This window comes from Nilaparvata lugens, chromosome 3 (genome assembly GCF_014356525.2).
Source record: "Nilaparvata lugens isolate BPH chromosome 3, ASM1435652v1, whole genome shotgun sequence".
Taxonomy (NCBI): Eukaryota; Metazoa; Arthropoda; class Insecta; order Hemiptera; family Delphacidae; genus Nilaparvata; species Nilaparvata lugens.
In genome coordinates this window covers 52,689,647-52,714,522 of record NC_052506.1, presented here as the reverse complement: position 1 = coordinate 52,714,522, position 24,876 = coordinate 52,689,647, and the positions used below count along the sequence as shown (strand labels likewise).

At 34.1% G+C, this 24,876-nt stretch overlaps 1 protein-coding gene across 1 annotated transcript in view; it reads right to left on the bottom strand.

Annotated features, from left to right (window-relative positions):
- The window catches only part of LOC111047435 (nephrin), a 535,400-nt gene that overhangs the window by 72,037 nt on the left and 438,487 nt on the right, over window positions 1-24,876 (bottom strand). Inside the window, exons 2-3 of the mRNA XM_039422826.1 lie at window positions 13,945-14,079; window positions 371-550 (exon numbers count right to left, since the gene is read on the bottom strand). Of these exons, the coding sequence (XP_039278760.1) occupies window positions 371-550; window positions 13,945-14,079 (315 nt within the window). The remainder of the gene's footprint in view (window positions 1-370; window positions 551-13,944; window positions 14,080-24,876) is intronic.

Below are 24,876 nucleotides of genomic sequence, written 5' to 3'. Positions count from 1 at the left end.
GTTCAATTGAGATAAGTTATTGCATGAAATTGGAAAGTCTTTCTGGGATATCATTTCAAGTGTGTGGAAGTTATCTAAGTTACTAGGTGAATGTAATTTAATGGACCTTGTTAATAGTGAACACATTGTTTCAATTCTCGTGCCTCGTGGTTTGACTGTCAAGGAAGTTATGTAGTAGATTTGAAATTTTCACTGCCCCTCCATTATTGAAACGTATTTGATAAAACAGTTTCTGTCTGTTGCTACACCATCATCAATTTCTAGTGTACTGGAAGTTTTCAGTCTATGAAAGAACTCACATATGAAAGACATTGGCAATTGGCATTAGCGATTCTATCAGTATTTAGTAGGAATGAAAGGAAGAACTCACATATGACAGAGAGCCTGGCATTGGCTCGGATGGCTTTGTGGAACTTGGCTGGACCGACTTGGCACTGGAACTCGGCGTCATCCTCGAGGCTGGCGTTGACCACTCGCAGGTTGTACACCCCGTTGCTGCTGTCACCTGTCATCGAGTACCGCGGGTAGCCCGGGATTATGTGGTTGAAGCCTGCAATCACAACACCTTCCATCAGTACACAAATCTTCTTATCTTAATACAAGACAACCTCAGAAATGTAGTATCAAAAACATTCAATAAAGAAGTCGATCGATGATAATGGAATGTATATCCGCTCTAACACGTGAGAAGTTGTTTTGCTTACTGAATATTCTATCGTTTTGTAGTTTCAACTACAAAGATCATTAAAATATATTGTTAAATTGACAAAAAGTGATCAAATTGGTTCATTAATTAGCAAATAGTATGTGATTTTAAATTTATGAAAAATGAAATGATTATAACACTTTGTGTATCAAACAAATGATGTACAGTGCAAAGCATTTCTTGCTTTGCAAGATTGTTATTTAGAGAAAGCACCTTCCACTGGGCAATTGTTTCCAAGAAAAACCGTCGATCTCGTCATCTGTACTATGACGCTATCATTCTACAAGTAAAATCTATTATTCATTTCTATTAGAATCTCACCTAATATAATAATCATGTAGGATCCATTAAAATAAAAATATAAACTTCACATACAAACACATCAATCTTTCTGGCGAAACTTAAATCAAAATTTACCTTTTGGACATTTAGTAGCATTCGAACTGTCTATGATTCACTGGTAGTCTAGTGATCTTACATAATTCAATTCAATAGTTGTGTAAATATTTCGATTATGTTGACAATGTTATGGACAGAAACATATTGATGAAAATATTACGATCTGGAATGGGACCACAGCTGAAATAATGACTGCAGAGCGATATTACAAGAATAGGCCTATAACCATCCTCGGTGAATTGAGAATCTATATGCAAAATTTCAAGTTAATCAGTCTAGTAGTTCAGACGTGATGATGCGTTATAAGTGAATACCCTCTATCCCTTACGTGTATAAATTATTTTTTTCCTCTATTATATTATTATAGATTATTTCTCCTTCACATTATCCTGCAACACCACACAATAATAGAGGTTATGAAAAAACTTGACTGGAAACGGAAGTGATCGGTTTTTCAATCGATTCAATCTCAAAAATATTGGGAGCAATGATTCGAGTGTACCTGTATTTCTGTAGCTCAATTTGGAAATTGGTTAACCAACAATTTCCCCAGTAAACACAGCGAAAAAATGTAATCCCCTGTATCACGGAGGTCGAAAATTCATTTATTTCAAACAAAGTGAATCCAAAAACCGATCGACAACATGCTGAGCCTTTGCGGAAATTCAATTTAAATATTTAATTAATACCGGAATAGAATTGACATTTTCCGTTGGAGATCAAAGCATCTGTTTGTTCAGCGTGAGGATTATCTCCTCAATGAGCAATCTATACAACCAATGCTTCACTGATTACTAACGATTTCCACCAGCGGGGCAAAAATTCAAATATACCACAAATAATCCGATGACTATGGGATGTATCATCAGCTAAGATAACTAATCCACTAACATAATATTATTACATCAGAAATCAAAAAGTTTGTACGTTAATGCATACATTTATGTCGATAACAGTGTGCTAAAGTATCTTTAAACTACAGGAAGGATGTTTTCTTTTAGCCGTTCAATCCTATACTTTGCTAGTTGTGAATATTTATTTCTTTCATTACTGTGCCTCTTGTTGTGAGGTTCGAATGAACTGCTGAATGTGAGAGTACCTTGACTGAGCCAATGGCTCAATAGGTCATTGATTCTTACAAATTGCTCATCGATATTGTTTTGCTTTAGCTTACCAGAAATAGTTTATTTCATTTCAAATAGTTAATACCGTAAAAACCGAAATAGATATTGACGTTATTTTTGTGATAGCGGAAGTGTCATTTCACTTGATTATGGCAATTCGCTGAATTTAAATGCACTTGTAAATTAGAAAAGCAAAACCAAAAATTCAAAAGTTTTGCTGGTGTCGCCAAATCACTATAAGAGAAAAAGTCTTCTTCTTTGCAGTGGGCAATGATTTACACAGTGGGTAAATATTGATTTATTGATCAACAAATTACAAATTTCCTTTTCATGTATTTATTACTCTTGAAGTCCACGATACAACCACAGACAATACTAACATTTCTATATTATTCTGTTTGAATGTACAAGTCGAGTAAAGTGATACATTTGCAGCCATGTTCAACTTGATACGTGCAAGAGAGCATAGCGATAAGAAAGCCAGGCCACAAATAATAGTAAACATCGTATACAAGAGCAGGAACTACCACTCGCTATACATCAGTACAGAGCGACACTCGGGCTAAGTGCAGGCCTCTGATTAATCACGTGCCTCTCCTCCCCAACCCTCCCCCAAACACTGAACTTCCCTTTCAATCCCCCCTCCAGCCCCACACTGACATATCCACATCACGAACTCACATGACCAACTCCGACACATATCCTGCCTTTTTCCCAAACCTCCTTCCAGATTACTTTCCATTTCGCAATGGTCGAGGCTTTTTTTAATAAAAATACGTACTTTATTCAAAATAATATGTAACCTACTACAAGAATTATCAACATTGACGTTTGTGATTGGTGAATGTTGTTCTTATCAGGATAAATTGATGTAGAAATACTCAAGATAGATGATTTATCGAATAGGATTTGGAACATTTTTGATATAATACTCATTGGGAAAAATACCTGTATACAGTTGAAGACTTTCTTCTAATTAAATTTTAGTTAAATGTTAGGGCATCTATAATATTTTTTGACAATTAATAATTTGATTTGAATAATTTGTCGATTTGAAAATTTGATTTTGAAATTGATCGATTGTCAAATTTCGATTTGAAAACAGATATGGTGTATAAAATCATTATTATGATAATTACTTGAAAGAATATCTTATGAAATGGAATTATCTTCAATTAAGAGTTAGCATTGAGCGGTGAACAGTTGTTCATATCAATATTGAGGATGATTCAACAAGTTTGATTCGAACCAAATCTGATGTCCTGACAATGGATAATGTTCATTGTCATTATTCCAAATTATTAATTCGTGATCAGATATTGCTTAACTGGAAAATTAACTAGAAAATTATCAACTGTAGATCTTGTCCACATCAATATTGAAGATGAGTTCTCAAATCCAACTCAAACCAGAGTTGATGTCAACAATCATTATTCTTACATTGAAATTTATGAATTGAAACTCTTGCCAAACAATATGTCTTTCATAAGAAACGGCAATTTAAAATGTATGCAATACTAAACTCCACCAACAGGGTTGCAGCCTCTGCAGGGAGATGACGAAACAATATGAATCTCATGTGATCCAAATTATAAAAATCTCATGATCTCAAATTATTATTCTCATGGTCTTATCGATAAGTTACAGACAATATGAGTTTCATAAGTTTAAGAGATAAATAGTTTGAAATTTGTTGAATATTCTCCAAAAAATCAAAGAACTAGCCTATAATTAAACCATAAAATTTTTTTCCAATATTAGTTTGGGCTATTTTTATATATTTAACACGATTCAAATATTTTTGTTCAGGCCTGTTTAGGATTCAGAGAAGTGGAATCTTTCTCAAACTGAATGTTGAACAGATATGAACTTTGGATGATGATGGAATATAAATGAATATAATATAATGAATAATGAACGTTGTTCTTGAAAAGAAATCATTTAATTGAGGAAAACGGCAAACACTGAACAAACGAAAGTCTTAGAAGTATAGCGAGCGATGTATTATCTCTAGAACTTGGATAGAATGTAGTTTACTCAAACTTCGCAAAAGTTCAATGTTACCAAGTGGAATGGAATAATTGGCATGTTCTGCTCTGTATGAGTGAATAAATACAGTATTAGCTGTAACTGGGAGAGCTGAAGACACAAAGAAAGGAGTGATATAGCAGACAGCTGTTGTAAAGAAAGTTCGAGAAGAAAATAGAAGCTTACGCCATTTGTAAGTTGAACAGCTTATCTGGAAAGTTCTGTATCGCTTCCGCCGAAGGTTCAACAACAGATGGAATATAAACTGGATTTCATGAATTGAGCGAATAGAAACTCATGCCATTCAGCCTACTCACTGGTGAAGCTGAATTTTCAATTGTATATTCACATAAAAATGATTCAAGATAATATACATTCATAGCAGGGGAAATCCTGTTCTGAGCTGAATCAAACTTTTCGATTATCAAAAGAAGTTCTTCATTGTTTTTATGCAGTAACTTCCAGTGTCTATTGGAATGTGTAAGGGCTTGAAACATGAAGAAAAAATGCTAGCAGGAATTTAAAACATATCGGCAATGTGAAATAACACTGTCAATGTGTTCCTCATATTAGTGGTGATGTTTTATGTGTTTTATGCTCCAAGACTAGTGCTCTAGCTGTATTCTCGGTAAAATGGTCCAACCCCAGTCAGAAACAGTCTATTCCAATGAGCGCCATAATGAAGTTCAATGTAAATCCACTATTACATTATGATATGGTCGCATGTATTTAAATGCGCCACATTTCAATAGTTTGATAAACAGCACATTGATCACCGTTAAAACTACCACCCCAACCACTTAATCACGCCCTAGTCATACGGAAAAGGAGAATTGGATAGCCGATATAATATTATAATAAGAACGGAATCTTCCAACTCTTTTACTACGTACATCGTAGGCTACGTCAATTACAAAGTTAGTAACAAATTCTACGAACAACCAGAGATGAACTCAATCTCTGGTTTGAATATATATTTTCTGTATGGAACATTAGTACTACGACCTTATCAAACAAATATTACACAGCATGAATACGATTTCACCGGAATCGTGTCAAGTAATTCGTGGAATGCATTTATTCGAGAATTCAGGAAACGAGATACACTAGATTCTAGCTGAGCTCGTTGTGATGTAATCAAAATTCTCTGAATAATATATGTGAGCGTCGTTTGAGGTGCCTGCAATTCGTAGCCAATGGGCGGAACGAGGAGCGGATAAGGAAATGAGGTGAATCGCTGAGATAAAAGTATTGGTGACTGGGATTCAGCGATTGATGGCACCACCATCACAGTCCCTCCACTCCCCACCACTCCCCCCCCCACCACACGACATCAGCTTTATTAAATAATGATGATGCATAAAAGCCACCTTTGACGAGAAGCGGGCTACTTCTCATGGAAGATACGGTACAGTAGATGGAAAAGTAATCTGATTCTCGATGTGAGTTTATTTAATCGAGTTTTCGGCTATTTCTCATGTTAGATGCGGTACAGTAGTTGAAAGAGTAACCTGATTTTCTATGGAAATCGATCTGATCAAATTGAAAAGCGGTTGTGAGAAACATAAATTGATTCGATAATCATCACAGTAAATATTCAGGTTTATGTTTTATGTTGGAGGAATATTATGGCCGCTTTCGAGGTTATTTCCAATTGTTTTTTTTTCACTGTAAAACCAATTAGGAAAAAGGCTTCGATGACTCCAGACAATCGAAAAAGTGAATGTATCATTGAAATAAATGTAAACTTGAAAAGCCCATTATCATTATTTTAATGATGCTACACTCCAGCACAATAGTTTACCAACGTGATTGATATCATTAGAGTTTAGGCAAGATTTGAATTGAAGCCGGCTATAATTTAGGGAAGTGACGTGTCGTGTGGAGGGTGTCTGGCCTCCAGCCAAGCCGCTTGTTTTTCGGTGCAGCCAGGTGGACAGCATACCACTCTACCTATATAGTGGGTAGGCCTACTGTCAGTATAGGTTAAATGGGAAGCATTGATGTCATGTAGTATGAAATGTTGTGACACTTTCAAGTGAATTTCAGCACTCGACGAGCGGCGATTAGGAGAAAGCGATGTGCAAAAATTAAGCCAACGGACCCTGGACATGACAAAACGCCACACTGGAGGTCGACCCTTTCACGGCTGCGCAACTTCAATTTTCGAGTCGACCGCTCCGGACTTGAGTGACCCCTAGCCGGGCTCCGGTCGTTGCAAATTGCCCGACCTGGGTTATTAATACTGTTAACTAATCTCAGCCTATCAAACGTCTGCGCCACACTGCACTCCATCGTTTGGTTAGTGTCGTTGTCGTCCTCTGCAGCCTGACCACAGGCAGCAACAGCAGAGCAACACAACAGCACCATCACAAGGAGATATCATCTGTTTCGAATTGCACACAGCTAGACTACTCTGTACACTCTTGAAACCGCTTTATTGCAGCCGTGCTAATTGATATTTGACACCGATGTCTCAACACCTCAATTAGAACTGTAGTAATGCAACAGTAACGATCTGATCGAGGTTAGAATCAGACTATAATCAACGTTATTTGTGTTACCGAACATCCTCCTTAACTTGAAGGGTCGCTTTCTTGCACTAAAAATCCTTTTTCCCCAACTACATCGTCAGTTTGAGCGCCCTAGAAGTTAAACCTGCACCAGAGTCACCCGGTTTAACTCGCAAATTAAGTTTAATCTACTAATGAAGGCGTGAATGCTGGAGGTTAGTTACTCTTTAATATGATTGCCCAGTTTCCAAATCTACATAAAACTGTTGTTCCATGATCAATCCATCACCCACGCACAAGCTAAACCCTGGAAGGAAGAAGAAGAAGAATGAATTGAATATAATAATTTAGTTCATCAATGAGAATTCTTCTGGATTCCTATCTTGCTGTAATGACTATAAACTGTAATGACTATAACGAGTGGAATGATTTGCAATCTTGACCTGACCATGACAATCTTTGGCAGTAGAACAATAATATCAAATTGTTTCTGGTGACCAGCAATAATGTAGTTTCAAGTCAGGCCAAAGCCATGAAATCAGAAGATTGAAGGAGAATTTAAATGAAGATGAATGTTTAATGCCAAGATGTAATATCTTACTGATAATCGTGGAACAAGATGGTTAATTATTTCCAAGCTCCTCTATTTGAATCAACCCTAATTAGTTTCAGTAAATTACTATGAATTATTTCTACGTAATTAACAACAATGCTTAGAAAAGGCGAAGTTAATGAGATGAAAAATGTATATTTATGTCAAATTTGAAAGTCGGATTTTCATAGGACTACAATTCGAGTACAGCGATTCCAGCAGCAATGAAAAAATGCTTCGAAAACGAAACCTGTCATTGATTCGAAAATGCCTTGTAGGATAAAAAAGTGTTGGAAATGATGCAGAGGCAATAAGAAGTTCGAGGATGCATTAGAAGTTTACAGAAGTAGAAAGAAGCCATTCATCATGCTACACGATATGAATCACTCGTAAATCATCTGCTGTGAGTAGTTTGCAATTTTCCGACTGGCCATCCATATCAATATTCTTATACCTGGGCACTTTTGCATCTCTGCTGGAAATCCGTGAAATATGCGAGTGTTTGTGTTTTGCCTCTCACTTCACATATCGTTCAGCTACTGCCAGTTTGCCAACTGCTCTTCAACTTGAGGAGTGCCGGTTTTTTCGAGAACAAGAAGCACTTCTATCTCCACACAATGTTCTCGTTTCCGAGCGCGTGGAGTCAAGAGCTCCTCCTTTCCATACTACAGTATACCTCTTACAAGCCTCTTCTCCCTAATGGCTCTGAATCAATCCGGACTTCGTCACACAAGCTCTTCCGGCAGTCTTCAGCTGAAGAGAGCTCCCTACAAATTGCCACTCTTCTGAAAATTGTTTGATTTGTTCAATTTGTCAGTTATTTGCTTCTGTGCTGTTCAGCAGCTGTGCTTTTTATATATCACCTGCTCCATTCATCTGTGATTTCAAATCTCTCCTTACATGTTTGTATTTTTAAATAATTAAAAATATTGAACCCATTATTCAATCCTCAAATATTGATTCTATTAATCTGCTTCTCTCAAAATCTGACTGACTAATAGGAGATTTTCTCCATCCATTCAACTCTCACGGGTCACTGCTGCCTCTATCATTGCCAGTTTTTGGCTAGGCAATTCTTCCCGTGCAGTTATGCTCAGAAATCGAATTAATTAGTTATTAATCTCAGAAATCAAATACGACTCAATAAACCCTGTTGTGTGGTTCAGCATGAGTTAAGATAGGAGGATAAGATATCTAAATAGAAGGACAATCATATCCACAGTACAGATAATTTCTTGGGTAAAATGTGCAATACACCTCAGCAGCTACTATTGTTAGACCTACAACAATAACACGGATTGAGGACTTAAAAACGATTCACACTGTTTGTGAATAACTCCAATACTTCTCACTCAACCAATTCTGACGATTTGAAAGGAATCTCACTATAATCGGAAATGTGATTGGATAATGTCGTCGGATGTGAGAAGAATGAAACTCTTGGGTTCATTGACTGGTGTATTGATGGAGCACAGCGTTACAGGTGAATATATGCGAGGGGTATTCATTGCCTAGCAGCAATAATCCATTGCTTGAACCGATAGCCAGATTTGTTCGCACTGATATCGCATAATCCGGCTGGAGCAAGTTTGTGTGACGCTCGATATCGCATGCTACAGTATATTGTGTGCGAACGGACAAAGCCGTGTATTAGTGTAAGATACAGTGGAGATCTGTCTCTCTCACGCATCGATCACATCGGCTGAATCCCGTCTGCTGGAGACTTGGTCAGGCTCCAGTGCGCCATCAGCTCACTACAAACAGTCAGCATTCTTCACTTATAACATCAATGCTTCCCATGCAACCAGTGCTGACGGTCTCAAGTGGATATCACTATACTGTAATCGAAGAGAGAATAGCTACGGACAAAACATCTCCACCTCCACCTCCACCAACCTCTCCTAGCAACAAACTTATCCAGATCTATAGTTCCCAACCTGAACTGTCTCTGACCTATCTACCTTCTTCCATTCATCAAAAATCTCAACCCTTGCACAAGCCTCGGCTGCACTGTTTTATATTTTCAACTCGTTCCTCGCTCTCAAAAGCAATCAGATATCGGGTGGCCTTTCATAGGTGCGATTGTATTTGATTTTAATTCCGTATTCTGCAACAGACAGCTTCACCCCCAGCCAAGTATTTTGTCGGAGATGTTTATCATCAAATCAGCGTTCTCCCAACCAGAACGATATTAGTTTCAATAGATTAGATGTGACTCGTCCGGAATGAAAACCTATACAATTTATTGTATCTGTTTCCGGTTCCATTCTCAATTAAGGTAAAAGTTTAAATCTTCTGAAGACAATCCAGGTCAATTGTTGATGAATCGATTAATTCATTTGAACAAAACAATGTTATGCGAAAATTCGTGCAGAAATGAAATAATCAACCATGCAATACATCATAGTATGGTCTACAAAATAATATGGACTTATACAATAAAATAAATAGACTATATTGACAATAAGGTCTCCTGACGAGTGGAATTTGATAGTAATACGAGTTATCAAGTCAAACTTATCTTTGCATAAGTTCAAATCATTCCATCCCATATTGAAAACATCATTCAATAATCCAACCTCATTCACTCTCTCCCTCCATTTTCAAATAGATTATCGTGTTGATTGTTTAGGCATTGATCTTTATCTTCCATCTTCCATTCATCAACAATCTTCATAATTGATCTTGATTGGTGATCGTCAGGAGAATACTGATGATCATCTTAATAAATCAACATAATAGAATCATAGAGCTGTATATATCGATCATTCAATAAATGGAATCTATTCATCATGTCAGTAGTGTTAAGGTTTCCTTTACTTCCGTTCCTAGCAACCTTTATAGAGATCACATGCAACAATTCCAAAAACAATGCGCATCAATTCAATGTGATGGAAACAGAACCAATGAATGTTTAATGGTTATTCAGGAGGCGTGCTTGAAAAATGCATTACTTGATTTGGGAGGCGGCAGCTTGTTGCCTATTGGTTGACAATCGCAGAGTAGCTTTTTGGTTAGTAGTTGTAGCAGCGGAAGTGCTCACTTCTTTCTCGCCATGGCCAACATCTGATTAAAACTCAATCTAGGTTGTGCTGTTTGTTCGATCAAATTGGATGCTCACTGTAAACAGCGCGCTTCACAATCCGTTCGAAAATAAACAAAGTCCAGTGAAACGATGGCTGTCTCTGTCTTTGCGATCCGTCGACTGGCTGAGTGGATAGAAGAGCTTTGCAAGTGAACGAAAAAAGAAGCTAAACATAAAGGCGAGAACCGCTGGCCGATAATCGAATGATTCGTTCGCTTTACGAGGAGACAGATATGGCAGAGTCTTTGACTGAACGATGAAGTGGTCTGTGAAAGAGACGCTGTCCATTCGTGTATTATTTGTGGGCATGGCTTTTAAATGGGTGATGACTTTCTCGTGGATTATTTATCGAGTCACTCTATATTTTATTTCACTTCCAGGATAAAACTTCAGAGATTCATTGCAATGTTAAAACTCCAATATTGAATTGTGAAAATTTGGCTGAGTTTCTATTTCACATTCAAAAATAGTTCATAATATAGATGAAAAATGCATGAACTGTCATCAAAATTATTGTATTTTCCATTCTCCAACATTTTATGGGGAGCTTCTATAAAGAACAACCGTGAAAAGCAGGTGAGTTGCGCTTGAAATGAATATTGAGAAGTAAAGTGGAGGAAATGAAAACCTGTTTTCTTTTCAAATTCACAGTTGTGGAACTTGCATCATAATTATTATTATTATTCCTCGTAATAAGATTTATGTGAGTATTCTTCCACGTGAAAGTTATTCCGATCAATTGACATAATAAATTGTATCAATTTGTTAGCCCACTCTGCAAGTTGCACGTTCGTATTAACACCTCTAACTTATCACTCGCTGATGCTTTTAAGGATCAAGTGTGATCGCTCAAAAGTTGAAGTATCTTGAATTCAGCATGAAGCGGCGAAAGAGAAGTAGGAAGAGTAATGCTCAATCGTCAGTTGGGAGAAAAACGTGAAATGCGAATTGACAGCGTACTAAGGCAGAGGGGATTACCGACTCTGATATAGATTAAGTCGCAGACAGTTCCAGGAGAACAGAATTCCCTGAACGGGACGAAGGGGTCTTTCAGGCTGGAATAATTAATCCAAAGAACTAGTAAAACTTACAGGTAATCTGGACGAGAAAAACCGGCTTCCATTATTGGAGTCAAATGAGAAACTTTTCCATTTGCAGCCAGGGCCAAGTTCGACATTTGAGTTTCAAAATGCACTTCAACTTGGAAGTCCAAATCGGTAGAAAAGGAATCTGACAGTCCTATTCACTTGAATGCAAATGCAATCTCGAATCCCTCCTACCCATTCTACACGTTTCCTCGTTGAAGGAGAATGGCATCTCAATACTCAATAGAGTAAACATTTCAACTCTAATAATGCTAATATTTCTCGAACTTCGCCTGGATACGGAATACTATTAAACTACGATGCCACTTGCATATAATATGATTCGACAAGAGTTAAACTTCTAATAGTATGAATCTTAATGCCAGAGCTCCTATTTTCAACAAGACTAGAAGCTAGCTAATGATATTGAATATCATACCCAGCTATAGTGATGTATTGAATTGATTCGATAAATTAGAAAACATCATTATCATGTATCTATTAAACACATTTTCTGATTTGAAGTAAGGTGAACATTAATGTCGAGTGAATTTTAATCATGATTTCATTGGAATAATTCTAGAATGAAACGTTCCCCATTTATCACTTTCTTGGTCATGATACTGCAGTGTTATGCATGTTACATGCATACGGCATGATAGTGGGCATTGCATGGAAGTTCATTGATTCAATAAAATATCATCTATCATCAAGTCAATGCAACAAATGACAGAGCGGTGCTCTCTCGTAAGATGCTCAAAAGGAATGAGGAGGAACGAGGAGATTGATAAATGGACGAGAACGCGAAAGGTATAGCTCGAGATGCTTTTGCTATCATTCGGGGTAAGTTGAGAGAAATATCAGCTGAGTAATGCTCCCGGACACACAGCAGGACAGAGAAAAATGAAAACTACGTTTCCGCATCCAACCATTCAGGGAGAAGCGGCACCATTCATATTATATCATAAATGCAAGGTTATTCGCCAATAAGTTGGCTAGTGAGTGCCGCGTTGAACTAGGATACTGCACTAAATTTAGATCAGTAAACGCTCAGAATTTATGTGAATTATGTAAAGTGGTGCACTAGAAACTGCTTGGCCAATAAAAGAGGACAGAGCTGACATAACTTCTCGTAGTATTCAGTTAAATTCATGACCGAGATGCCAGTATTGATCTCACATAATTTCACAATAACATTCTATAGCCAGGGAAAAAAGTATAGTTCAATCAATGATTTTCCAGATGGTAGAATCACAAATCTGGAAATCTCTTCTCTGATCACAACCTCTGCAATCAATTTCATCACACATAATATTCTCATGTACGTTGTAGTCTCATGATTAATTACTATTCCTCCATCCAAGTTTGAATAACTAGTATAACATTGAAACAATTTTAGTATAAGAGGGAATAAGCAACCACAATATGAAATTATGAATTATGAGTAAATTTTAATAATTTGCATGTAAAGATTTGAAACACAGAGAAAACATCAGACATGAAATACAAATTTGTTTACGAAGTTGACCAATTTATTTATACATAGTTCTTATATTCTGTGTCATCCTGGAGAGTCAACATAAAGTAAATAAAGGCACATTGTATTAATTGGAAATTCTAGAGTACACATTCAAATTGTTCGAGTTCTTGTTATATGAAGATGAATAAATAGGTAAATTGAAACAGGGAACTTCCTGTTTGAGAGAAAGTTTTATGTTTTCAATTTCCATACGACTTGAATGAATATGAAAACAGTTAGACTAGACCAACATAGTTTTAAATAGCTTTACTGCAAAAATTACCCACAATTTGAATTCGAATGAAGCTTGCAGTTAAATAGGAAAACAAAAATAGACGTACTACTCTGGTGGTCACGCACACACTGTTTGGCAATTTGGGAAGTAAATTGGAAGCGGAAACATGATATTTCCTCGTACAAAAACGAATTGAGGAATGGCATGGAATGCCAATAAGACAGAATGCAGCCAGCTCTTGAGGAATGTGCTTTGAGCAAATCAGAGCTGAATTCTATTAAACAAAATTAAACAAATCATAACAAACCAACACAGAGATGCTAACAGCAGTGACGTAGATTGATTGATTAAGTTCTTTATTTATGCAGATTACAATTTATTCATGCATAATTATTATGGGGATAGAGAGAGGAAGAAAGAGTGAGAGAGCGAGTGTGTGTGGAAGAGAGAAAACAGAGAGCAAGAGATGTGCTGACACAGCTACACGTGGAAACTTCAATTGATTTGATTGAAATGATGAATTTATTTGTACCTAGTTATTTTATCTATGTCAACAACATTTAATATAATGAATAAACGTTAAAAATATAATTTCAATTGATTTTAGTCGAAATAGTTGTTGAACTTTTCACGGTAATTCAGTAATTCAATAACTCACCAAGAGCGAAGCCATCCTTGGTCCATTGCACTCTGCCGGCAAGGTTGGCAACTTCGCACTTCAGAGTGATCTCCTCTCCCTCTTGCACCTTCTCATCCTTAGGAGAGACACGAAAGTACTGGAGCTGGGCTTCCCCTGCACAATAGATCAAATTTGAATAGTAAATTAGTTTCATCTATGAGAAAAATTGCCACAAACATCCCATAAATTACACAAGAAGGTGAAAATTCGAAACACTCGAATAACACATATTTCGAATGAAATCATTACATGATTTATTCATGATTGAAAATTGCCAAGAAGATATAAAATTGCAAGTAAAATTGATATAATTGCCACAAACATTGTATCATGACTCAAAAATATGTTGCAAACATTCCACTAAGAAACAAAAAATTGCTGCAATCATCCTACTCCTACACGAAGATTGCTATCGAATCAAATTTTATTTGCCAAAAGTTTCAATACAGATGAACAGAATGCAACAATGCACAAATAAATCATTTCAATTACAATGTTCCAAGAAATTGTCTAGTTTTGAATTGAAATGATTGTAGATTGTGGATTGATATTATCCGAAACATACATAAATTATCAACATGATAACAGGAAATTGAATCACAAAAAGCTATACAATATATTAATTTTCCACTTATTCCTTGTTACCAAATAATTATATATACGTCACATTTCCCTAAAATAGAGATAAAAAGAGAAATAGTATCCATGAACGGCCAGGATTGCCGAGATGACTAATGCGTTGCACCCTTCAGTCTGCTAGCGCTACCTGATCATGTGTTCCAATCCCGCCGGTTGGCAAGGACGTTTGATCATCTCATCAAATAACCTTCGCACTTTACATCACCCACACACAAGGGCTAAGATCATGTGGGCATCATCCCCAATAAAAATTTATAGAAAAGAGTAGCACATAGAACGTCACATAAGTTGTTCAATTTATTCTTTATGATAGAGATCTAAATTACATGAATCCATACGATCTAACAAACTTCAACTTGTACCATGTTGCATCATGATCAGACATGTACATAAGATTGTGTCGTATATAGGAAAAACACAGGATTGTAAAAGTAATAGAGTAACAAAAAGGTAGACAATGGAAAGTATCTTCTGTCATTATTGAAGAATACGTTATTTTGCAATGACAACTAGTAAGCATCCATGTCATAAATAATGGGGAAAACCAAGCCACGTTGTTCACATGCTCACACGTGTCTCTGTGTGATGAGCTCTGTGACATGAGCAGGGGAGTGGAGACTGCACAGTCTAAAGAAGTTGGGAGAACGTGAGTTATAAAAAATACTTATCGTGCTTCATTCTTTGACGTTTGCTTTATCTTTCTTCCAGTGAGCAGCCAATGTAGTGGGAAGTCCTTCTTCGATCCTCCTCTTCTTTCATCCCCTTTGCTAGCACAATCTCGTTCCCCATCTTTCCCCTGTAGCCATAACCTTTCATCTCCAACTCAGAGACAAACCATCGTCGAAGCCAGATTCGTGTTTTTCGTCGGTAAGACGCTCGTGAACAACTTGGAAAATTCATTTTCTCTCACTCTCTCTGTCCTATACCTCTCTCAAATATTTACTGAGCATGGTTCAATCATGCATGTCTTCTTTCTTGAAAATTGAACATCAAACATTCAAAATCTTCACTTAGCAAAATAGTACAAAACATATTTTTCAAAATAAAAATCGCAAACTTCTACATAATAATGTAACTATTTTAATCAAAATCAATGCATTTTTGATTTCATCAATAGTAAAACACTTCTAAGAGTCTAAAGTCATATACCATGGATTTTAAGTTCATTTTTTTATTCACAGTGCACCTTGATAGTTTTGTCATACCTTATACCTTTGTCACCTTATACCTTATAACTTATACCTAGTACCCTTACCTGTACCTTATACAGTAAACGGTACAAGTAGTACATGGTATTCCGTGGAATACCATCACTATCACTATCCCATCAGTAACATTCATCTCATCTGAGTTCTTGTATTATCAGTTGATATAGTAGAAGTGATTGACAGATCAATTCGTTAAAAAATGAAATTATATTTGCCGATGATGTGTAATCATAATATCTTCCCAGGATCGATGTGGGCTAATAAAAAATGTCAATTCACATTCAAAAGAGCCATATAGAAATGTTCACTAACAAGCAAACTTTGAATGTGAAATATCCAAAGACAGAGAAAGTTATTGAACGAACTGCAGATGTTTTGTGCGGCCGCTTTTTGCGAGTGAACAGTATTTTTGTGAAAGCGACTCGTTCCCTGAAAGCCGCAAATGTGTGTTAACGAGAAATTCATTCATATATCGAACGGTTGAGTTGGAAATTACGAAAAAAGTATGGAGAAAAGCCCTTTCAACGTGTTAGAGAAGTTTGTTTGGAGCATGTTGAAAAGCTGTAACAAAGAATATTCCAACGAAACGCTATGCAATACTTTTTCAAGAGTTTCCCTTTGCTTGTGGAGCAAGTTTTACATGTTGAACAAATTTAAAACTGGCGAATGATTCGTTTCATATGGATCGAAATGGAAATATGTGGATGGAAAGTGTATCAGTGTGATAAAAGTGGATAGCGGAATTTTGCTACACTGGAGGACAGACCACAGTCATTACATTGATCATATTTTCCCTATGGAGAATATATCTACATTCGAATATATATTATTTCACACCCCTATAACTACATTGGAGGGATGATCTTACATTACACATTACAAATAATATAGAAAAGACTTGAATATTATTAAAAGATGGAGATCATTGAGAGTGAAGGATATTATGGGACACCATAGTAGGTGAAGATTAAATGAACATGGAATGGTTGAGAATCATGTTTTACTATCAACTCCACAGTTAATGGTGTAAACCTTAATGAGATCACTCTTAAATATACCACAATGTATCATGTATCAATTTTATACATCATAATTATCCATTTGAACTTTATTGCATCTAGGATTTCAATGATTATGATTTTTAAAAGCAACATAGGAAAATAGAAGTGAAACGTGAGAGAATTAACTGAAGAAGAAGATAGGCTTTGAAATTCTACTTCACTCTAGTAACTATTTACTGGCACTATTTACTGGCACTAGTTTTTCCTTGCACATCTGTCTCCCTGAGATCTATTTGCTTCTCCTTCATTCTCACCTTCTAGGAGCCTGCTGTAGAATTACTGATTGAAGAGGTGTTTCTTACTTCACAATTCTCAACCTTACTTTCTCTCTTCTCATGATTCAGTGATAATTATACGAATGATAAAATTAATAAAACAAGCAATGTAATCCTCATTGACTCTAGTGATTTATGAATGTTCTATAACATTTTTATTGACTTTTCATTTCCCATAAATACTTTCACCTTAATTCGTCTTATACTTTCTTTAATCTTTTTACTCATTTATAATTTTCAACTCTAGTACTCAATTGTAGTCTCCTTCATAATCTTCTTCCCAGACAATATGAATCATCATTTATTAGAATAGATCACTAATTCATTTGAATTAAAAAAATATAGATCATCCATTAGAATGGTTGTCACTATTTTCGAAAGGCAGTCGTGGATTATATTAATAACTAGCAGGTAACCCGTGCTTTGCAAGGGTCCATTTTAAAACTTAACAAACTGAAATCTTTACGTAATGAAATCTAGAAGAATTGAAAATAGGCCTATAAGAATCCTCAGTTAATTAAGAATTTATATGCAACATTTCAAGTGAATCAGTCCAGTAGTTCAGACGTGATGATGCGTCAAACATAATTTTCCTATCCTTTACACGTGTATACGTGTATAAGCCAGTTCTTTCCTTCATTATAGTATAGAAGATGATAGATAGATGGATTATATGTCAGTATCTTTGAATCAGAATAACATTTGAAAGGTTTGAGATATCAATGTGCGGTTTTCAATCATATTTTCTCTTGAAATCCTGTACCGAAATCATTTATATCATATGACCACCTTCCAATTAAGAAAAAAATTAAGTTGGATTCAGAATGGCGGATCAAAAATGTTGGACAAAATTTGGGTCGACGGAAAACCTGCTTTTATTATTCGAATAGGATCCCCAATCATACCTATCTTCCAATTTCCCTTTTAAAAGAAATGTTCAGCTGCTTCCATACAACAACTGGAAGCATGACAAATCGAAAACTTGACAAACTGAAAACTTGATGTAATCAAATCTTGAAGAATCAAAAATAGGTCTATAACCATCCTCGGTTAATTAAGAATCTATATGCAAAATTTCAAGTTAATCAGTCCAGTAGTTAAGACGTGATTATGTGTCAAACATAATTTTCCTATTCCGTACGTGTATAAGCCAGATCTTTCCTTTATTATAGTGAAGATTATTATGTTTGTTGCTTTGGCCTGTGATCTATATAAATGTCCTGTAACATCTAAAGGTGCGACCACACATGCTGAACCGAACCTCGAACCGCGCAGCAAACCATGCATTCCGCCGAACATGAGCATGTTTCATAAAGTTAAAAATCAGCTGTTGAACATTCGCCTTACCGTACTCCGAACCGTTCGCCGTGCCGCTCGCCTCTGTTTCAACTTTTCGCCGTACCGCACTCCGAACGCTGAACTCTTCAGCCAATCAGAGTCCTCCATTACAATTCGCCGTGCATTTTCTCTACAATTTTGGCTATCCATCACAAGTGTAAACATGCAAACACATTCGCGAACATGAATACAGAAGTATAAATATGGGCCTTTTTTTATTTTGATTAAATCCATGTTTTGGACAATTCATTGTTACAATTGATAGGACCTGATGAATATTTTCTAATTCGAATAAAATAACTTCTGGAAAATAATGAATGCATAAATAAGTTACCAATATTAAAATATTGTTGACTAAGAATTCAGTACAACGACAATTCATTCAACCAATTCTGTACTGATAAAATTATAATATTTTTTTATTGATAATTAATTTTATCAACTAACCGAAAACTGTCTGAAATAAATACTTCAATTCTCATGTATTTAATTGATAGAATTATATAGATCTACAGTGTAGGTCATATCTAAATAACAAAGAGTTCGATTGTTGTTGGCAAGAAACATGTTATTCAACAGAGAAATCATTGTTATTTAAAAATATTGGATAAGTTAAATAGTTTCCTTTCAGAGGGAGTTTTGACAACCCACAAAACTAATTTTTCATTTGAAGAAATATCGAAAAGGTCCTATGCACCTTATTTTTTTGTTCAGCTTGCCAAAATGCCAAAATTTCAATATTAAAATTTTCGACTGACTGTACAGTGAGTCAATCATTCTATCAGGGCTCGAATGATTTTGGGATTGTAATTGAATAAAAATGGAAGAGAATAATTTATTTATGTAAAAATATCAACACCTTTATTCAAAGACATATTAACTGCATGCGTATTCATATTGCCGATACAGCATTGATAAAACTGTAGACGTTTATTTAGCACTTTGTCTCAAAAAACTGTTCTAGCTGAAAAATTAATAAACCATGCCACATGTAGGCCTATACATTGCATCAGAAAAACGAAGTTTCAAAACTATGTTTTTTCTAAACAGATGTTTTTGAGATTATTTTTTTGATGCAGCAGTTTAACATTCACCATAATATATATTATACAGAGTTTGTGAAAATAAAAATATTTATAGTAATTAAATATTAATAAATTATAAATTAAACATTTTAATCAATATTTATATAATAAAATAATTATTAAAACAATACTATTATAATCTTAAGTAATAACAATATTATTATTAAAAATATTATTTATCAATTACAATATTATTGAGGTTAAGTTGAATCAGGTAGAAAGCAATAATAGAACAGCTGTTTTTTTTTTAGTTTGTATCATATGATTTGAATGTGAAATCGCCGTATGAAATTGTATGTCCCATAATTTGAACATCAATTATGAAAAATGTAGAAGGAAAATTGAAATTTGGGCTTCGAGGTACACGAGATTGATATTCTTGGAATCTATGTGCAAAATTTGGAGATCTTAATCATTCCCGTTTTTTCGGTATGCAATCCACAAGTTGACATGTTTTGATGCGAACAAACGAACACACGAACAAATACAACCCTACTCTCTCTTATTATATAGATAATCCCTCTGAATGCCAATGATTTGCATCCAAAGAATCCCATTCACAGATACTGATCCATAATTGTGAATTATTATCCAGAGCGTAAATTGTATTTTGAAAAGTGAAAGTGACATAACCAACATTTTGATTTGGACAGTATAGTATTAAATGGGACAGTTTTGGGCATGAGCCTGTTGTGCCTTTCCTCATGTTAAGAATTTGTACAATGTGATAATCATTGTCAGATTTCGGATTGCTACTATTATACTGTGAAATTAATTTGCAGTGGAAAATTGAGGTATAAAATATTTCTATTGGTTTCTTTATTCTTATAATTTTTACAAGAGAAATTGAAAATGGATTTACAACAGAAAGGCGTGAAATTTTCGAAGTTCAAAGTTTTGTACTTTCCAGACCTGCACAACGAATTACCTATTTGAAAAATAGAATATGGTTAGAAATTGCTGATGTAATAGAGCATTCAAGTAAGTACACTTAAATTTCTCATAATAAAGTAGGCTAGATTTACCGTACACAATTATTTGATATAAATTTTATGAGTAACCTACTAGCATGTTTACAATTTTTATTCAGGTAGCCCACTGTAGTAGGCCTTTAATAACCTAGTCTCTAGGCCTAAATTGCTATCTTTTTCATTTTTCAAGAGGTTAGAAGTTAACAAAAGTTTATTTATTTCTTTTTTTAATGTTTAATTTGTAGTATTTAATAATAATGTAAATCCTAGACTAGCTAGTTTGTGTATAATAGAGAATTATCACAAGAAAGAGAGAAATCTATTCAACTGATTAGTTTTAAACTCATTCAAGATTGATTGATTAGATTAACATTAAATAATCAGATTCAAAACATTATTCAACCAAGATAACATTTAGCATTTCATGCTAACAATCTTTTACACTTTCAGTAAGTTGGCCTAATCACAAAATACATTTTTTATAATGCAGCTAGTAGTTTTCACAAACAGATTTATTAAAAATAATATCATAATTTGACTTAGAAGTATTTCATTACATTCTAAGTCCTAAACTTCCATTATCCTTGTTGCACCTCAAAATATTGTAAACCCATAGTTTATCAAAATAATAACAAAACTAACCTGACTATTAGAACATTTACTTTGTCTTTGGTACCTAACAAGAATTAATCTTCTCTTAATTTATAATTCAAAATCACTTGGAAACAATATTAAATAGATTGTTATAACTTGATCAGAGTCAGTGTAATATTTTTCTGGTTGACCATTGCTACCAAACTCATTTAAACTACAATATTAATGTATTTGAAAAACTTATTCATGCTCTATTGATTGATATATTGCGTGATGCCAGGTATATCAATGTGAATAGTATAAATTAAAACAGGAGACACACAACATAGATAGATTAAAAACACTGCAAAACTTACATTATAATCGGAAATTTTTAAGGAACTGTGTCCCCTTTCTCAACCGAGCAGAGAGTGTAATGTAAGTTTTTCAGTGTTTTTAATCTATCTATGTCATGTGTCACCTGTTTTAATTTATATTATAAAACTTTAAAGTGTTTTCTGTTATGTGCTATGAATGTAAGTATATACTTATAGTATTTATATCTAATGTAAATAGTTTATTGAGGCCCAGTTTACTTCTAATTTATTCAAAGTCCAAACTATGTCTTATCATTGATGATTAACTTCACATTATCTCCAAAATGAATATGCTGAAAGATTATGTTTCTTTTTTCAAGTACCATTTACAAACAAAATATTGAAGAGAATGTGCTCAAAGGAAATGCATATAAATTCTTTTTTGTTGACAAGGATGGAACAATTCTTTGGAACCTATACTTAGAATAAGTTAGTTAGGTAAGATAAAATTCTACTCATTTTTTAAACTTTATATAGGTGATGTCATTTTATACAGTTTCCAATTTTTTAAAAAGGTTTATCCACTTCAATGTTTTATTATCGATTTGATGGTAGATATTCAAATAGTAAGATTTAACTATGGTACGTGACTAAAATAATAGAAAAACTGGCTGAATTTTGAAATCATTAATAGCTTACAGGAAATCTTAATATTTCGAAACTACCTGAAACCACATGAGATCAAGATGGACAGTTGAGAAGAGTGCTTAAAAAACAATGTATTCACTTATCATTCAGGGAATAGAGTTATTCATAATATTTGGGATTCCTTCCATAAAGAAATAATTTATGTAACATCTAATAATGTGATAACATTACATCAATAATTTGATGTTAAAATTTTTTTTAAAACACTCTTCTCAACTGTCCATCTTGATCTTGAGTGGATGATGACTTTATAAATGACCATACATTAGAACTATGAATAGATGACTTCAAAAATTCACCCAGCAAGTGCTGGTAGAAAACACTGAATAATAGCTTTTAATGACAGTCATTCCACCTTTTAAAATTTATGATTAAATTCATGGATGAAATACCCACATTGTTCTGAGAGAGATTTATGTATTTGCAGTTTGGTATTCATTTTCAAATCACTTAGTTCTACTTATGATGTTGTAGATAATCATCATTCCAGATTAAGCAATTAATTTATTGATTATTTCCATTTGTTTCATTAAACTTGTTTCTCTAAATGTAGAACTAAAAATTACTTTATGCAGTACATTTTGGAAGACTTAAGTAAACCAAACGGTCGAGAAGTAGGTCTACTGACCACAGAAATAAATAAATAATTGTTCATGGTATCCAAAAATATATTGTTCACCAACAAGTTCTTTTGATCTAGGGGCACACTGATTAATCCCAATTCCTGCATGGAGATTTATTTATTCAATCATTCAGAATTACACAACTAACAGATTGATGCTAATAATAATTCAACTGAATGTTGGTTTATTGGAATTTCTCATATAATATTACTTTGTCATTATTGGAGGGTTCCTTCCCAAGAAATATAATTAAAAACTTATACAGATTACAATCAATTTCAGAATTCACTTTGCAAAGTTTTTTTTTATAATGAATAATAAATTATCTATAACTTTTTGATTTCAGGCCTAGTGATGTACCAGCCAGAAGTAGAGGATGACAAAGAAAATCAACTATGAATAATATTCCATGGATATGATTCATGTATGATGTAGTAGCCTACAGAAGAAAGAGATGGACTAATCTAAGAAATATATTCATTTTTCAGTACATCTTGATGTGTTTATTTCATGTTATTCATAATAATATCTTATTTTTCTGATCGCTCCTGCTAACTGCTTCAATTCAGGTAGTTTTGAAGAAAACAGCAAGTGACATGAAATTAATAAAATATGTTTTAATTGTTTATACTTGAGGGATTTTTAAATCTATATTTAACCCAAAAGCATCGAACTCTTATTAACAACTTTATTGGTTCTACTGCTTTTTTGGAACTAATAAAATTATTTAACATTGCTGACTGGCAAATGCTATAGGTAACACGTAGTTAAATAATAGACTTGAATTGGATATAAAATAGGGTATCACAATTATTATGTATTGTATTAAGAATTAAGTAATAGTACTTATTTACTGCATTGAAGGGGTAATAATTCTTTGAATATGAAAAATAAATTAAGCAAAAGTTGAAAATATGATGTTCCAAGCCACATCAAATATAATCACTTTCAATTCTACCTTCTAGGCTATATTTCCAAGGTTTTGATTAAAATTGATAAGCTTTTAGAACATTATAGTGAATAAGGAGTTTGAAAGGCTACTCTAATTCTAATTAATACCCTAATAAAATATTAATTTTAATAGGGCAACTTTAATGGTTAATTGTAGAAAATAACTAGTAGGCCTACCCTAAAATATTCAAAATAAGCATGACCAGTTTCTAATTATGTCATTGTCAAGAGAGTCCTTATTGAAAATGTCGAAACTAATCATGTTTCATTTTGGAATATCACAAGGGTACTAGTTACCTTCTATAATTAATAAATATTCATCCATTTTAAAATAGGCTATGTGTTATTTAAAGTACCATAACAGAACTCGTTTATTAAAGCAAGATATAGTTATCTCAACAATAATTATTAAAATTAGTTCGCCTGTTTGAATACACTTTGTACATGTCATATGTGTTAATCTATAATAATAATAATTTCCAATATTCGTATAGCTTTTACTGGTGAAGAGTCCCTAATTGAACATTGCCTGAGAAGGCATATTGATTTAGGCAGTCAATTGGCCTCACGATTCTTAGACATGATTGTATATCAGCCGGGACCGTACCCATCCAATGATCAAAAAGGGGACTGCTAAAATAAAATTGCCTAAAAAACGTTTACAATATTGATATCCCTTGGTGTAATATATCCCATAGATTCCAAAAATGCCAAAATTAAAGCACTTATTTATTATTTATTTATTGATTTTTTTTCGATAGAGCTTCAATAGGCCTTTGAAGTTGAATACGGTACTCATAGTAGGTAGGCCTACCTATAAACAATGTGATTCAAAGAACATGCATTGACTCTGAAGGCAATTGATTCTAGTTAATAAAATAATTATAATAATATCTTATTAATAATGGAATGCTTCTAGTTAATAAAATAATATCTTATTAATAATGAAATACAATCAGTTACTTCAAATAATTTACCCTTACAAATTTCAAGCATAGGAAATGAAAAGTTAACTCTTAGATAGACATGCCTATAAAGCATAGAATTTTGCATAATTATTGAAGTAACTAATAATTGTGGAAAAGTTATCTGAGTTTTAAAAAGCAATTAATTCACTTTATTGAATTAAATCTCCAATAATCATTTCAGAATTACCTTTTGG